The sequence below is a fragment of the Hipposideros armiger genome, unplaced genomic scaffold, assembly GCF_001890085.2.
Source record: "Hipposideros armiger isolate ML-2016 unplaced genomic scaffold, ASM189008v1 scaffold_645, whole genome shotgun sequence".
Classification (NCBI taxonomy): Eukaryota; Metazoa; Chordata; class Mammalia; order Chiroptera; family Hipposideridae; genus Hipposideros; species Hipposideros armiger.
In genome coordinates, this window is record NW_017731995.1 from 837,725 (window position 1) to 856,244 (window position 18,520).

At 42.5% G+C, this 18,520-nt stretch overlaps 1 protein-coding gene across 1 annotated transcript in view; it reads right to left on the bottom strand.

Annotated features, from left to right (window-relative positions):
- Positions 1 to 17,277, bottom strand: part of GPR37 (G protein-coupled receptor 37) — a 22,241-nt gene extending 4,964 nt beyond the window's left edge. Inside the window, exon 1 of the mRNA XM_019625913.1 lies at positions 15,442 to 17,277. Coding sequence (XP_019481458.1) covers positions 15,442 to 16,578 — 1,137 coding nt within the window. The 5' untranslated portion in view covers positions 16,579 to 17,277. The remainder of the gene's footprint in view (positions 1 to 15,441) is intronic.
- Positions 17,278 to 18,520: the final 1,243 nt, after the last annotated feature.

Below are 18,520 nucleotides of genomic sequence, written 5' to 3' on the forward strand. Positions count from 1 at the left end.
GTCAGGAGTTATCTACATGTATGTTATAATTTTAGGGCTGAAAGTTTCTTTTCATATTCTAATTTTTATAAAACATGGCAAACTATGAATAGTGGCCATGCCTCTGTGTTTTTCAAAGTATTTCAGTAACCGTAATACCTTGCTGTGGTTCTCAGTTGGCCTGATCTGGCTGCATTTGGAAATTGGGTGGGGTGGGGGGAGGAGGGGACAGGAGAGGGGGGTACTTATCACAACCACCAGGAGATGTTGGGGGCAGGTGTAGCAAACACACTGCGACACTGGGAAAAAATCACACACAACACAGAACAACAAAGAACTGTGTTGTCCCAAAGGCCACTTGTATTTTTGGTGAGAATCATTGCTTCTAGTCCCTAATGATGTAAGGACTGATTATGACTTTCTGAGATAAAACACTGGAAGTCTAAATGTCTTTCCTGATGCTGTTGGGTGTTGGAAAAGTCATGACATATTTTTTCTGTTTTCTGTTGCAAAAATGCATCCTGACTTTTCCGACAACCCAATAGATCAGAAAACATCAAAAAGTATCACCGGTTTAACGCTCCACTTCCATGTGTGTGTGTGTGTGTGTGTGTGGTGGGGGGTTGTATGTGTTTCTTGACTCTTCCACAAGCTCTAACAATAAAAAATAGTTTCTCTCTTTTTTCAGGGGCTGAATCCTGATCACAGAATCCTTGGGTGGATAGGAAATGCAGTCAAGTTGATTCCAGTTAATTCAATCAATCAAAGCAGCCAAGTCATTGATCTATGTGCCTGATTTTATGCCAGTAGCATACTGTTTTGATTACTGTAGCCAGTCAGAGAAATACAAATACCATATGATCTCACTTATACGTGGATTCTAAAAAACTGGATAAATGAGAAATGCAAACAGAAATAGTCTCAGAGACACAGAGGAAAAACTGAGGGTTACTAGTTGGGAGGGGGTGGGGATGAAGGAGAAGGGGAAGGGATGAGACAATACAAATTGGTAACTGCAATATGGCCTTAGGGATAGAAAAGACAGTCTGGGGAATATAATCAATAATGTTGTAAATATTTCTTAGGGGGCCAGATNTTTTTCCACACAGAGCTTTTCCAGGGGTATAAACACGTGTTCCTAATGTACACGTACTATCATCCAATAACCTATAAAATATGAACCAAGCATCATACATGCACTCTAATGGGCTACCCAGGAGTACATCCAACACAGGCACACACTAATTCATATCGACTCCATACCAAGCACTGTGCTAGATATTGGAAACATAGAAAGGAACAAGAAGCAGTTTCTTTCCCTCAAGGAGGTCAGAGTCAACCAAGAGCGGGAAGGGAGGTGGTTCTCAAAGTCACAAGATAAGCACAGCGATCACCCTGGAGCATCAAATGTACTCAACTCTTTTGGGGGAAATGGAAGTGATTTAACGTTGAATAAACGAGGTCATTATTTACATATGTAAACAAGGACAATGAATAAGAGGTAAAATATTCATGAGGATTAAGATAAAACAGGAGACTAAAAGAAAATTGCCCTCTACAGATGGGATGCTTTGGGCTGCATCTCATCACCTGGGTATCGCATCACTGTCCCCTGCCTGGGAGTGGGACTGTGTCAGCTGTGGGTCATGCCTTGGCAAAGGGGCAAGGAAAAATGGGTAGATATAATGCACATGTCAAAACGTTTTAGAACTCACAGGGCTCATGCTAACAAAAGGAAAACCATTTGTCCTAACAATTTTAACATTCAAAGCAATTGTTGTTTATCTACTACATGCAAGCTGCCACTCTCCCCAGAATGATGCAACTCGCCTTGTGGCTTCTATGAGAGTTCCAACATCAAATATTCTCTTCTTTTCTTACACACTACACAATAGTCATTATCTACTACTTCTAATATGGAAACTTAGGACATTGTGTCTATGCCCTAACTATTCTCCCAACTGTTAGTGATGACAGTCTGAAAATGAGATATAATGAGGGACTAACAGTTTAAGAGGCAAAAATGAAGAAAAAAATATGACTAACAAAGATCTAGGTCAGAACAGATCAAGAGGTCATGATTGAGCTTCTAACCACCATTCTTATTCTGCACAATCTTTAGAAAGTTTCCCATAAATGCCAGTATAAAAAATATCAACCCAATATGGCCACCAAAAAGAATCATCTTTATATTAACCTTTTGAAATTAATTTTCAAATTAATAAATTGTTCACCTTGATGAAAATTTATTTTGTATCTATGCTAGAGACTCGGAATAATCCTTGAAACTGAGGACCACACTATGCAGTTGTCTTAAGATCAGATTATATTTTTTAATGTCAGTAACTGCCATATTTTGAATGGAAAGCTGAGAAGAACTTGGCATTTTCTGAAGGTCTACATCAAACAGAGCTAGCTGGAAATTTCAGTATTCTCTTCTATAGAGTTTTGAAACCTGACATTTATATATTAGTTTTTCAAATGTTTTGATTCATTTTCTGTAAGAATGTAAAACAAAACAAAATTCTCAAATTATCAAATAGACAACAAGTCGTCAGCAAGGCTTTCTGTGCCATTTTTACTAAGGCAAATCCTTGTGCATATCTCCCTGTCACTGTGTATGCTGAGTCAGTTCACAAATACAAAGGTACAGAGCTTTATACTGTGCAGTCTTTCTAAATTAAGAATAACATTTCTATTAAAAGGATAGCTTGGCGAGATAAAAATACTAGAGACTGAGGATAGGCAGTCTCTCAGAGGCTTGGCACATCTATTCGCTTGGTAGTTTTCTATCATTTCTTACAAAGAACACACAAAGGATAGCATCTCTTCCCCGATTAATTGCCCTAATTTCAAATCTCTAGATTTAAATGATCACAGAGCTAGTATTTGTATACTTAAGTCCAATTATCCAAGTCAGTGGCAAAGCATTTCATGAGAAGTAATAGCAAATGAATGAATGTGGGTGGACATGTATTAAGGCGGGTGCATTAGACTGCTACTCCTTAGGTAGCATAAGCTGTGCTGTACACCCACTCTTAATTAGAAGATGGTCACTGCTTTGAAAAGCAAAAATAAAAAAAAGGGGGGGGGGTTTCTAGCTTCTGCACATTTCATCTCACATGATAACAAAAGACAGGACAAATTTTGAGCAAGATTTACATGTGCTCCAACTTTTTGCTCAGCAATTCTCCTGCACTGTACTTTACTTGAAGATGCTCAGTTCTTCAGCCATTTTCCCAAAAGCTTTGCTACTGAGTCAGAACCTCAGACATGTCTGATCCGTAATCCTCTTAATGATTCATTCATAGGTTAAGGGAAATGTCCCAAAGTTCATACACTAATTTCAGGAAACTCCTGCATTCAGCTTCCTGGTTTCAAATTGTCCTTCTGTCTGATAGCATTCTCTGCCATCAGCACCCAGCTGAAACAGGGTGAACTGTCCAGGAAGGTCTCGGAGCTGAGAGTTGTTAAAGGAGCCTCTAAGGAAAATGCTGCCCCCACCGCAGAGAGAACTTGCAGAGCAGTTGCCAAAAGCAACTGAAGCCCAAACACTAGTCCTAGATACCTACTCCATCCTACTGTCCGGTCTGCAGTACTATTACTTCAGATATTTTGCTGTAAATTCACCTATGCTCTTGCTTTTATGATGTAAAAGAACCAGAAAGGTGGAAACCCCATCCTCAGGATTTTCCCAAATTGTTCACATAAGGCTTTAAACATCCATAAAGAATCAACTGCATACCTCAGAAATTAATTGATAAAAATCATCTGGATAATGGATGGTGGGCTAATTTCTGCCTATTCAGATATGAGATCTATCCATGTAATTAAAATTTCTAAATGTTGGGGTAACAGGAGAAGATTTCTATCACAATTTTTAAATATACTTGTTTACACACAGCTCATTAGAAATTCTACCAAGATGAATAGTGCAATTATACACAATTATCAAACTGTATCATGAATGCTGGATCTTCTGCATTTAATGACCATATCTGATTGCTAAAATTCAATATCACTATGAAATATGCTCTTGGGAATAAAGCTGTTACGCATTCGCTTAGATGGTTAGTTCTTTGAAGCAACATCCTAAGAGACGAAATGAGTAAGATGCAATCTCTTATTAATTAAACTGCAGTGGGGGGGATAATTAACATCAACAAAAGCAGACGTGTAAACACTTTCAACAAACAAGGCTATTCATTTTGAGATTCCAGCTCAGAGGAAAACTGGAAGTAGAAATTTGTAACTATTTAGGAAAATAGATATTGAGCATTTTGAGGGGCCTGGCATCAAAATACAGAAGCAAGAGAAATCAAAATAAAATCTAAACTCTTTTCTTTCAAACAGCACCATTCTGCTGGTGTTCGTATCCCAGAGTAACAACAGAAAAGCTCCCCCCAGCCCTGCAAGGTCAGCACCCAGGGCACCAAGTCTCCGGGCAGCTGTGGGCACCTGGGCACCAACAGGTACAGGAAAAGTCGAGACCTGAGCACTCAGGTGGGAAAGCAGCAGTTTCGATGCCAAATGCTGTCCCCGTTGTTCAAGTTGTGGGTGCAATACAAACTTTTTTCCCTGAGGAAACCTGAGCCACTCGATTCACCCCCTGTTGATTCACCATGATGTGAAAAAAGGGCATACAGCTCCTCTCTGAAAATGGCCATCTTTGAAGATCCTGTGTAGGAGCTATTGCTCCATTTCTCAGCAGCTTACTGAAGATAGAAAACACTAGGAATGAGAGGAAGCTGAGAAACAGAAAACACAAGTCCCATTACGTCCAACTCTTAACCAAGTAAAGAGTATCTTTTGCTAAACCTTCTCATATAAATCAGTGATAACACTAATGAGGGGAAAACGGCCACCGTACTTCCAGGCAAAATGCTTTTTAGAAGAAACTGAATCTACATGCTTTGGAAGTCCAGCAAAGCAACTGGAATACACTGATTTTTATAGAACAGGGACATTTCTAACCAAAGTCATCACTACTGTACTCTAGCCTAACACACTTTACCTCAAAAAGATGTTTAAGTGCATCTATTTCTGTGCTGTCCTTTTCATACAAGTAACTCTCAAAACAAGGGCATTATTGTTAAGAAAACCCATTCATTCAGCCCATGAATGATTATCTATTATAAGTCCCTGGTTACAGGCCTAACAATCAGTCAGGAAAAAAAGCAGGCGCACAGGGTAGAGTTTCCTTTGAAACTCTAAATGGCTTGAGTTCCTATGCTTTTGGCTTTCTCGTGCATTTTCCATAGTCCCCATCTTAGCAGCACTTCCCCATGAAACAGACGACCTCCCCATAAAAGAAACGCTTCTTTGAGCACCAGTGGGGACAGCATGTTTATCAGAGCCACTGTTTATCAGACTGCTGTGAATGAGATGACCTTTATCAAAAGGTCTTCATTGAAGAGTACATGCAAATCATGACACGATGGCAGTGACACACTTCCATTAGGGTTTCCAAACCAAAACACAGTGAGGGGGAGAGGTCTGCCTCACCGCTTACACGCATGCACACACCTCTGAAAGACAATAGAGCTTTCCATGGCCACTCTTCCACAGCCAAAGAGAAGGCTTCCCACCTTTATCAGGATCACTGAGATTTAATAAGATACACCCACATATCATATATATCCATTAATTTCAATTATGCCCAGCCTATTTCATCTATATGTGAATCCCAATGTCATGAGGAAAAATATTTTGAAAGCATCAATTGTCATTATTACTTCATCCTCCATCTTCCTCCCTCTTGTGTAAACTTGGTAACATTCTCTTACTTATTTAAAAACAATTGAGACTATTTAAAAGTCAACCTAGGGCTGGCAGAGTGGCGTGTTGGTTGAGTTGGCTTGGGACTCCAGCTCTGAGCAGCAGGGCCCTGGTTCAGATCCTACATGAGGGCCAGTGACGTTGCGCCCTCTACAGCTAAGATGGTGAACAGCAGCTTGACCTGGAGCTGGGCTGCCGTGAGTCACTGGCGACGGAATAGGCTGCAGTGGAGCTGCAGTGGGCTGCCATAAGCTACTGTGAGCAGCCAGCAGCCAGCATGAGCTGTCAAGAGCCGCCCTAAGTGGCTGTCCAGTGACTGGCAACCAATCTGCCTCACCCGGGAAGAGCGCAATGATAATACCAACATGGGCTAGTGAAGTGATGTCCTCCACAACTAGACTGAAGAACTAAAGAGCAGCAAGTTATCTGTTCCCCCTCCCCGATTCCCCAATGCTGTTCCCCTCCCCCAATTCCCCAATAAAATCTTTAAAAAACAAACAAAAACCCCAACCTATCATCCCCAAACTTGTCCTGAATCCTATAAACCTTTCTTTACCTTTATAGTCCCACCTTGACATAAGGTTTCCTACCAATTGCAACTTCTGAGTTCTATAGCACAGTACATTGGTTTTGCAGTTAAAAAAAAATTGCTACAACTTATCTAAAATATTATAATTTAATTATAAATGTGTCAATGCTCATTAGTATAAAAATGCAAGTGAAGCAAAATTAACATCATTTGTCTCAAGATGGAAAAATCTATTGGAATCAACAGGCCTTAAAGAAGTTTTATATTCCATATTTATTCTCAATAATTAGAAATTCATTTCAAAATTGAATATTTTCCCCAAGCACACAGTCCAGTTTTCAATGCTTGGTATTATTATGATGTTTCTAATCAATCTTCAATTGACCTAGAATTTCTGTTTGTCACTTAGGGGTTCTGGTGAGTTTCCAAAAAATAGCAACAAGTTTGCATCTATTTTCCCTATAAATAATGACATTGATTTGGATAATGGTGAACCTACACTGAGAACAAAATCAGAGTTGGCCTCATCCATTTGTGTTTTGGTAATTATGATCTGAATGATATTGGGAAACCACAATTTAAGAGAAAAATGTCTCTGCTTTTAACCAAAATTCCCTTGGTAGTCTGTTAAGGAAGTAGTACTCTTTCTCATTCAACCCTCTTACAAAAGGCAAATACCTCTAAACCTCACGTTGGTTAACAGGATGTGAATTAGTTAATAAGGATGCTTTTCCTATACGGAGAGATGTGACCCAAGGAGAAGACAGGAAAGGCAGGAGGAAAGGGGGAAGGTAGGGAGTGACAAGGAGGGAGTAAAAATGGCAGCCCTGAGTATAATCACAGACCCAGTGAAAATGACTCACTCCAGGCAGGGCCCAAATCGGTGAACTTGGCCTCATTAATATGATGAACCACTCCAGTGTGCTGACAACACTGAAAACTATCATAAATTCACAAACTGAAAGTATTCTGTTTCAAGAATAAGCCTGGCACTGTGATTCGATCCTGTGTTTTAGGGGAGTTTTATGGAACAGCAGCTATACCTACTTTGCAAATAGAAAGACCCCATAGTTGAGGTTGCAGCAATCCCTTTCTCCATCCCACCTTGACATTTTCTATGAGATCATCTCTTTTGGCACAAAGAATACCATTCTAATTAGGATCCTTAAGAGTTAGTCTTGGCAACAAGGTTGAGCTAATTATGGGACCTTGGCAGGTCAATTCTTGGGAAGTAAAATGACAGGAGGGGCCCTGGGGGGTGGGAGCGGAAGTGTGGTGCCAGAGACAAACCCCCCTGCCTGTCCATGCCTCTCCCTGCACAGCCCACATCCCACACACAGACACCTGTGTGTCCAATGGACACTGCTAAGTCTAGTTGCATCACATAGGAGGAGCTATTATAGGTGGAGACATCCTATCAAGGTCCAGGCAGCGTTGAGGGCAAAGGCTAAGGCAGATATCACCTACTGAGCCATGGTAGACACACAAGCTCAGATCTATTTTGCCTCTGCAGACATATTTGCTCCCTTTTGCTGTGGAAGGATGCTTTGTTGACATAACCAGATGCTTTGGCAGCCCTCAGGAGCTCAGGATAAGTCCTCCCTCTGATGTTGTGCTTGAAAGGTTAATCTAATTCTTGCAAAAGTGTTCTTGATGCTTCCCTTCCCTCCACTCTATAATAGGGTCTAAAGTACCTCCTTTGTCAGCCTTGGTTACTAGGTTCTCTAAGGTCAAATTAAATAATTGGCATGTCTGAGACTTTCAGAAGAAAGGGACTCATTTTAAGGTTATTACATTGCTAAATAAGTCAGTCATTTAAGGAAAGTTTTAAAATTAGATTTAATTAATGTCTTTATGGCTAATAAGGACTCATAATTCCAAAGCAGAGATGATTATCTCAGGCATAATATTCTAAATAATAATTAAACATTTCATAATATTTACAATAATTCTATATTTTAAATTTTCTAGGGCTGGCTGAGTGGTGTGTTGGTTAGGACTTGGCTTGGGATGCCAGTTCTGAGCAGCAGGGCCCCCGTTTGGATCCCACATGAGGGCCAGTGACACTGCGCCCTCTACAGCTAAGATGGTGAACAGCAGCTCGACCTGGAGCTGGGCTGCTGTGAGTCGCCAGCGATGGCGTAGGCTGCAGTGAGGCTGCAGTGGGCTGCCGTGAGCTACCGTGAGTGGCTGGCAGCCAGTGTGAGCGGCCATACAATGGCCAGTGAGCAACTGCCTCACCCGGGAAGAGCGCAATGATAATACCAACATGGGCCAGTGAAGCGACATCCTCAACAACTAGACTGAAGAACAAAAAGACAGCAACTTGTCTATTCCCCTTCCCCAATTCCCCAATAAAATCTTAAAAAAAAAAAATTTCTGGTACTGTCCAATCTGCCAAATTATCTTGCCAATTATTCTTATGGACCTCCTATTCCAGGAGAGATTGAAAAAATAAGAAGGCAAGAATGTAAAGATTTTCACAGTTGGAACTTTTCGCCACAGATCTAGGCCGAGTGTCATTTATGAAAACCAACTGTAAAAATTTGATTCCAAAGGAATTAGAGAGAGCACAACTTTCACTTTAATTTCTCTATTTTTGGTCATAACCCAGTATAATTATGAGCTAATCCACTCCAGGGCCATTCCTGAATTTCCATAATACCTTGTTTAAACCTCTATTATTCCACATGGTAAAACGTTATTTTACTTTTCTGTAACTTTAGTAACAGTAATTCATCTATGTTGTTCATCTCTGGAAACTTTTTCCCCTCTTTCCCTCCCCTTTCTAGCCCTGTCCCCTCCTGACCCAGTGTCTATCATAGAAGAAAAGCCCAATAAATGTTTGATGAATGAATGGATAGTGAAAAAATAAATGGATGATGATATATATGGAAAAAGGTTATAGAGCATAATGAATTATTCAAACTGTTCCTTAATCACTTATTGGGTGCTGTTGTGTTATATATAATCCTTAAAAGCTGAATGGGAACTAATATCTCTAAGAAAGAAAGTAAAGAAAAATCATGTCCCTGTTTATACCTCATTGACAAGTTTTAGAAAAGGATGACATTCTTATTACAATCAATAGTTAAGGAAATTATTTGAATTTCACATTTGAATATCAAAAAGTTTTTATGTTTTATGTGGAACCCAAATTCAGTAAATTTCACCATACACTGTTCATGAATGGAGTTAGAAATAAGGGCACACTCTGTAAGTTTTTGTTGTTGTTGTTGTTGTTGTTTTGCAGTAGTTATCAGCTAAATAGTCTTACTTGCATGGAAATGTAGGAAATTATTATAAAGAGATTAATGGGAAGTCATGAAATACGTTTTAAGCACTATTCTCATGCGATGAGTCTATTTTCCATGAGAATATTATTAGTTAACTGAAATTGCTCATAAAACTGTATGTTTCCACTTAAAAGTCCATTAGAATGCCTAATGGCTAATCCACCACTCAAGCAAATTTACCATCTGCCATTATAAATGTGCTATTACTTGAATGTAGAAATTGTAGGGAAATCTGTGTAGAATCGTATACCTGTGATATTGTATTCAGCTTCCAGGACCTTCCTTTCTTATCTGTCAGTGCTAATTACAATCTAAAGCAACGAAAGAGCCATTTGCTTCACTCAGCTTAAAACCAGTTTTTCAAAGTCACTGGAGAATCTGGCTCTTTTGGTCACAAAGGATTCTAGACCTTCCACAGATCATCTCTAGTCCAGAGGCCCTCGTGAGATGCATTCCCTCTATCCATCCTCCACTCTCATGTAGGAGGAATCTTGTATCCCAGTAAAATAAAAAAGGCACTCAGCACTGGGATTATCTTAGAACTATTTGATGTCTTCTTCTCTACCATACACCATGAAGGTGTGAGTTCTTTAAACTAAGGAGGAGCCTGTATTATTCAAAACCTCCAGTCAAGGTCCAAACAGAAATAAACACTTAGCAGTGGGTCTGGGTCAGATGATACATTGACTCTGGTTGGCTTCCATCAAGTAATGAGCAAAGAGCTGTTCTGGTTGCACTTTCAGTGCCTGAATTACTTGGTTTTTCCCATTTGTTAGATCCTTAAGGGAATGGTGAGGTAGAACACTACTTCTCCATTATCCTACTGTAATTCACACCCAGACCTCCATCTCCCTCTCTCTCTCTCCACCCCTCCCCCCACATACAATTATTACTTTGAATATACTTCTTTTGGTGGCGATCTCATAAACCAGTTTAAAATAATGGGCGTGTTGGGATGGCCACCATCCACCCAGATTCCCTTCTCTCCCATCCCCCTTTCCTACCATTCCATCTGCCCTTGGTCTTTATGGGACTTATCACCAGGCCACAAAGGCATCACAGTCCTGGAAAAGGAAGAAAGAAGTTAACAACTATAATAGCTCCTAGTACATGCCCACTCACGGCAACGGTGAACTTGAGAATGCTCCCTTGCTAGCAATAGATCCTGCAAGCTAGATCCCTGCTCTCCTCAAGCCTGAGGTCAACAAACTGGAATGAAAAGAAAATTGCAGAGATCTGTCATTTCTGCTGAAGAAACACCTCTTATTTTTCTACACACACCCAACTCTCTCCAAAATTGCACTACCTCCTTAAGATTATGCTAATGCTCAAGTTGTAGACAAAAAAAAAAAAAAAAGGAAAAGGCAAAAGAGAGAGAAAATCTGTAAAGATCAATAAAAATGAGTTGTGGTTGCTATGGAAAACAGTATGGGGCTTCCTCAAAACCTTAAAAATAAAACAACCTTATGGCCCAGCAATTCCATTTCTGGGAAATTATTCAAAGAAAACAAAAACACTAACTTGAAAAGACGTATGCACCCTCATGTTCACTGCAACATCAATGGCAACAGCCATGGAAACAACCTAAGTGTCCACTGACAGATGAATGGATAAATAGTGGTATATATACATACAATGGAATATTATTCAGCCATAAAAAAGAATGAAATCTTGCCATTTGTGACAACATGGATGGACTTAGAGGGCATTATGCTAAGTGAAATAAGTCAGACTGAGAAAGACAAATAAGCATGATCTCACTTAAATGTGAAATCTAAAACACACACACACACACACACACACACACACACACGAAGCTCATAAATACAGACAACAGACTGATGGTTGCCAGAGGTGAGGGTGGGGGTGCGGAGTGGAAAAAATGGTTGAAGGTAGTCAAAAGGAACAAACTTCCAGTTATAAAATAAATGAGTCATGTGGATGTAATGTACAACATGGTGACTATAGGTAATAATACTGTATCACATATTTGAAAGTTGCTAAGAAAGCAGATCTTAAAAGTTCTCATCACAAGAAAAAAAATTTTGTAACTCTGTGAGGTGACAGATATTAACTAGACCTACTGTGGTGATTATTTCACAATGTATACAAATATCAAATCATTATGTTGTATGCCTGAAACTAATATAATGTTGTTTGTCAATTATACCTCAACAAAAATAAAAATAAATACAAATTAATTGTGGATAAAATTTTAAAGTAACTAAATAATATTAAAAATTTCAAATATTAGAAAAGGCAAACAGATTATGATAAAAATGGTAAATCAAACATTATAAATCAATATGAGGATTGTGGTTAAAAAGAGGATGATTAGCCAACAAATAAAATAAATAGAAAAATGTGAAGAAAAGGCAAAATCTAGATAACAAAAGGAGATACATGTCAAATATGTTAAAAAGTCTTGTGGTTAATAGGAATAAGATTGGGAAGAAGCACATTTTGGAGAAAGTTTAAACAAACGTAGTATATTTGCAATGTACTTCACCAATATAAAATACTTTATTTTAATAACATAAAATGTAACTTACATAACTTTATTAGATCATTCAAATAATCATGTTTGGCACTTTAAAAAGTGCAGTTGTCTCAGATTATTGAAACTTTAAAAAATTTAACGAGCTACCACCAACTGTGGAACTGTCAATTTATGAAAACCAAGATAAAACTTAAGAATACAAGAAGCTATCAATTTCACCATATAACAGTTGACATTTATTATTTTTTCCTATCTATTGGATATAGAAATCTTTTCTAAAAGATGGCAAGGGTCAGGAATAAGGAAACACTCACTGAACAACTTTGCCTCATAGATGTTTATCTAATAAGTAAACAACACCACTTGTTGAGACAGAGGCTGGTTGTCACTGACTACGACGCTTAGGATGGTTATTTCTCTTCTCTGAGCTCCATGTTTCATCTTTAAAACCAGGGGGTTGGATTAGAATGCCATCTGGTTCTAATGTAACACAATAATTCAAAAGCTACTATAATAAGGCTTTGGTTCCCCATGCAGGCTGCCTCCCCACAGAAGTCCTTTCTTCAGGAATGAAGTGCTAAGGTCCCCAACCACTGGGACTATTAGCGGTCAATGGCTCTTAGCTGCACCCCTCTCTTGGAATTGCCCTTGACCAAAAAGACCCACCCAGCTCAAGGTGATGCCCCCTTCTGGGAGCCATTTGCATCCAATGTCTGGTCCATTAGGGGACATAAAGTCGGGATGTAAAGTCTGGGCCGTCTTGCATTAACTCCAGTTATCCCTGCAGGTCACCCCAACCCTGTGTTTGTGGCATCTGCATCTTCTCTCTCTGCCCAATCCTGTTTCCTCCATTCCCTACCAGGTGTTGAACCTGAGTGCACACCCCAATAAACTTCCTGCCAGCCAATCTCCACATTAGATCTGTTTTGGGGGGGACCTGACATGGAACAGGCACTCTGTACTACATCTCTGTGACTTCTGTGGAAAGAACAGTGCCTCCTGGAGGCAGAAATGCTTTATTTTGAGATTTGGACTGCATTTCTTGTTCTCATAATCAGGAATCATGGGGCTGATACTACTATCCAGTAATTATTTTCACAAAGCATGCTAAAATATTATAAAATTATTTCAGAATAATAGAACCAGGTAGGAATGTAGAAACACAGTCTACATGTTAGATTAAAGATTAAGATTTTCATTCCTGACTTTAACAGTAAATATACATTTAAAGATGTATATTATGGTCTAATTTTTCAAGAAAAATAAAAGAGTGAACCTTTTCTCTCAAACCTTTGCTTCTCTAGGGAAAATAAAATCGAGTACCAATAATTAAAAAATAAGCCTATAAAGAAGGGTAAAAAATACAGAGAATAAAACATAACGATAATTGTGTTAATAACAAGAGAAGAGGTAAAAGCAAAATATTCTTAAGGAGCAGAGAATTACATTGGAAGATGAAATACAAATGAAATTACAGCATACGGTTTTTTAAAATCCTGAGAATTAGAAAGAAAATTAAAACCCATGCGTCATAAATACCATCACTAAAAACTCATAGGTCTCATTAAACTAAGCAAAGTTTTTATATTCTTTTCTGAATTTGGATGAGGCTCTTTTCTTTTAAAGTTATTTTGAAGAACTCTGGTAAATTTTCTTTCTTTCCTCAGGGTTTTTTTTTTTTGGGGGGGGGAGGGTTTTTTGGTATACCTTGTTTTTTTCTTTAATGATAAAGGTTTCTACGTGTCCAATACATTTAAGACAAGCTAATACACTCCTCTCTTCCTGGGGTAACTCTCCTGTTCACTTTGTAGTTTACTTTTGTCTCTTCCTTGCATATGTCCATTTCTTCTGCCTTATTCAAACCATCAGAGAAATTTAAAATTGAAATTGACCTTGAAGAGGTAACTGGTAGACACATATTCTCCAACAAATTCAACTACCTCCTCTGTAATTCATAAATGAATCATCTGCCAAATAAGTTAGATGTTTCAGAACTATTTGGAGCTTGACAACAAGAAACCCTTGTTCCTGGTAAAGCTGCACCAGCTGATTTAGCAAGCACGGAATGGTTCTGCCTCTGATCCCTGCCAGGAGAACACGGGGTCTTATTCACTGTCTCTTGCCTTGGTCCCTCTGAGTAGGTACTGTTTTCTATTTACTTATCCCCTTGCTTTAGGCCCCGGGACAATGTTGAACATAATGTCACTGGCCCTGGTGCCAGACGGGATCAGGGGCTCTGAAATATTTACAGTTTCCCTTCTTCTGCTTCCATAAATGACACAGGCGGTCTGAATGGAGGACATCAAGGGCCAGCTGGCTAAAACCACAACTGGCAACAAAGCACTTGGGCTCCTTCCAAGAACTGATGTTTAGAGAGAGGCCATTTACAGAGCAAATTCCGAGGACCATGATAATGGGGCAGGGCACCTGCCACAGTACGAAACAGTAAAAGTGTACTCAGAAAGATTTTGTTTCCCAAGTTTAGGGCCTCTGAGATGCCCCCTTTCTTAAGGAAATTTCTGGTCTTAAGAGTTTGTCCCTTAAAATAGCCAATCCCCTGTACCCTAATGAATGACAAACATATATCATATACTTTGAGAAAGTTAAGTAAAGTCTGTGCCATGATGGCCAGTGTTATTTCTGCTTAAGCTCATTCACACAAAATAAATAAAAATGTTAGGAAATTGAGAAGTAAAAAAGAAACAAGAAATGACATAAGAATTTAGATGGGACAGCATGGCAGACAGCCAAAGACACTTAAACTCATTTGGGAGGTTATTAATACATCATGAGGCCAACTGACAAAGAAAGACAGATTTCCTTTGTTAAATAAAATACTATTCTATTTTTGTATTTAAGAAAAGATATAGTAGCCTTCTTGGGGGGGAAAAGAAACATGTTGAAGCACTAGAAATCTGGTAGATAAATGATACAGGTTTTTTGTTTGCTGAGTTCTAATAATGATGAACATGAACTGGCCATTTATTAGAATCTCTGATAGGTGCCAAATCAAAAATACATATGACACTATACTCAGAGAGATAAATTTAAAATCTAAACAAGTCTATACGTTATGAGATAATTATTTCACCATCTGGGAGCAGATGAGTTTCAAGGTGAGTGAGCAAAGCTGCCCCCATAGATGACAGATAGATACATAGATAGATACATAGATGGACAGATGATAGATGGATGATAGATAGACAGATGCATAAATAACTGGCAAGAGAAATGAAGGAGGGACCCAGAGAACAAGTGAAGGGGTTCAGCAGCCAGCTAGGTGCATGGAGCAGAAGTTCTGAGGCTACGTCCCAGAAGCGGGTAAAGCCAGTAGCTTGAGACTCCTTGGAGGGCATTACCTCGATATAGGGCACGATCTTGCAGGAGAAGTCCTCCAGCAACCACTTCTTCGTCAGCTCGTGAAAGATGACGAGTGGAAGGCAGAAGAAGATGATGAGAAAGTCCCAGAAGGCCAGGTTGGCCAGAAGGGAGTTGGAGATGCTACGCATGTAGTAGTTGTGACACACGATGCACATCACAGCCAAGTTGCCGATGATGCCAGTCCCGAAGATCACCACCGACAAGCACATGACCGCGTAGGCTCCGTAGGACTCCTGTGTCAGCGGGTAGAAGGGGTTCTTCAGTCGCAAGCGCCGGTTTGTGCTGTTCCCCAGGCGGGGACCCCCGCGCTCGGGGACCCCTTCACCCGCGGACCCATTCTGGGCCAGCGCCCTGCCAGGTGGTGCAATCATCCGCCCTTCGTGGCCAGACGGTCCATGGACCGCCTTGGGTGGGAGGTCCTGGTGGGCGCCCTGGCGTTTCCCGACTCTCCTTGGCCAGTAATAAAGGTCGCCGGCTCCGGGTTCTGTCCTCACCCCCGGCTCCTGGCGGCGCCCGGAAATGCCATTGCCTCTCGGACCCTTCTCCTCTTCTTCCTCTTCTTCCTCCTCCTCCTCCTCCTCCTCTTTGGTCTGAAGGAAGAGTTGAAGAGCCGTGGGGTTCCCTCTCCCCAAAGTTCCGGGGGGCTCCAGACCCCGGGCACCTGTCCACCTCCAGGGGCCAGGAGGCCTGGCTGGAGGTCCCGAGGGCTCAGCTGGCGACGCCCCCGCCCCTCTGTCCGCACCTGGGTCAGCTCCGCGAGCCGCCAGTAGGTCCCAAGACGGTGCTGCGCGCACCGCTGCCTCCTGCTCCTCCTTCCTGGTCGCACGGGTTAGTAGGTCTCCTGCAGCATTCCTCGGTCCCCAAGCGTCCCTGCTGCGACGCAGGTTCAGTGTAGGTGAGCAGCCATCCCCCAGACAAGTTTCGTTCCTGGGCGCAGGGGCGGAACCGAGGGCAGGAGAGGCAGAAACCTTGAGCAGGACCAGAAGCAGCAGCCGCGAGGTTCGGGCAAGAGGCGCGCCTGGGGGCCGCATGGCTCGGTGAGGGCGCCGGGCAGCCGCGGCTCCGACTGAGGATCCACACCTGCTGCCAAAGTTGCTGCTGAGAGTTAGACACATGTCACATACTCACCCCCCGCCCGGGCAGCTGGGGACGGGAGATTACGGGGAGGCTGGGGGATGGGTCTTGGGGTCACAACCCTCCCGCTCTACAATCCTTCCTCGTGTGGCGTCCTGTGCATTTCTCAGCCAAATCCAACCCGAGCGCTGCGTATCCCCAAGGTTCAGGAAGGGACTTGCCGCTCCCGGTGGCTGACCTTGAAAAGTTGCAACCAACACCTGATTGAGGATTAATGTAGCGACCGCGGGAAGCCGGGGACCGAGCCCCGCGCTCCTCCCTGCCCTTGGGCGATGGCCTTTTGGTAACGGTTGCTCTGTCTGTTTACATCCTTTCGATACTGCTTTATCCAGTAGCGAGCCGAGGTCCCTTAAGGCAAAGAAAAATAAGTTCCCCTCCTTCAGATGACTAGTAGCTGCAAGCCCGCTCTCCGCTCGCTGGAAACAGGTTGCCAACAGCCAGACGCAGCGCAGATGCGCCCAGGAAACTCTTGCTCCCCTAACCCCAGCGACTAACGAGGCAACTGCTGCCCAGGAGAAGTGGGGTTCGGAACCCGTGGCCACTGTCAAAGTTGCTTCTCCTCCTGCTCAAAGTTGACCAGGGGCGGCGCGGGCTGCAGGACTGCGTGTCCCCACCAAGAAGGGAACCGGTGGTGGGGGTGGGGAGGGCGGACGATGCTCCTCAGTGGACGGTGCCGGCGGCCGCAGGAGCTTGTTGTTGCGACAGCGGGCGCAGCCCGGGCGGAGAGTGTGGTGCCTGGAACCGCCGCGGGCGAGGCGGTGCATGGCCGGGGAGGGGGTGGTGGCCTGGCCTCTCCCCGCCGCTCCAGCCGCTGTGCGCGCCGGCGACACCAAGCGCTCTCCGCTCCTGGCCTCCTGCCCCTCCTCTGCCTCCTCCGAGAGATGCTGGTTTGTGGGGAGACGGGATCCCCTGGTGGTTTACGACTCGCTAATCCCACACACGTTTCATTCAAGCCCTTTGTAGCGGCTTTCATTCCTAGGAGCTGGAATCCGGGAAGGAACCAGGGGCGGAGGTGCGGAGCCTGCGCGGCTCGAGGCGAGGGATGGGCGGGACACGTTAATTCCCCAGATGTCAGAACCAGCCCGACCGGTCCCGGAGCCGGCAGACGGAGGAGGAGAGACCAGCGGTCGCTTCCTAGCCGCTGCGGCCGGTGCGCATGCCCAGGCCTCGGGCCCCAGGGAGTGGTAAGGTGAGGCGTTCACCTCCTAGGTGTTCCCAAGAGCTGAGACCGGAGGGAAAGAAAGCTCAGAGGTTTCAGTCAGAGAGAAGGAGCAATTCCGAGAGCGGGAAGCAAAGCGAGAACGCTCAGTGTACACCGTTACCTTTAACACTGAGTTAGGGAGCGCCCTACCAGGGGTTATTTCTTATTATAGAACCGTCCAGGGCACAATGAAAGTACTTTAGTTTGATGAAGTAGCGGGACATGACAGGTGGGGGGAATGAACTTGAACAGAACTCCCAGCATGGCTGAGCATGCCTTTCCAACCTTCCAGTACGAAACCCCACACACTCCTGCCACAGCTGTCAGGGTATAGCTATTAAAGTAGACACATTGATTAAGAGAGAGAAAGTGATAGCGCAAGAAATAAACATATTTTGAAATGAAAAAAAAAAGCAACATCTATTAGAGGGACTGGCTAAACGATGATGAAAACCAGGATGCCAATTGAGAGAGAATAATGTGGTAGAGAGAATAATGGCCCCCGCATCCTAATTCCTGTGAATACAGCAAGGGGGCCTTTGGAGATGTGGTTCAGTTCAAGATTTTTTTTTTTTAAGATTTTTATTGGGGAATTGGGGGGAAGGGAACAGTGCTGGGGAATTGGGAGAAGGGGAACAGACAAGGTGCTGTCGTTTTGTTCTTCAGTCTAGTTGTGGAGGACGTTGCTTCACTGGCCCAAGTTGGCACCATCATTGCGCTCT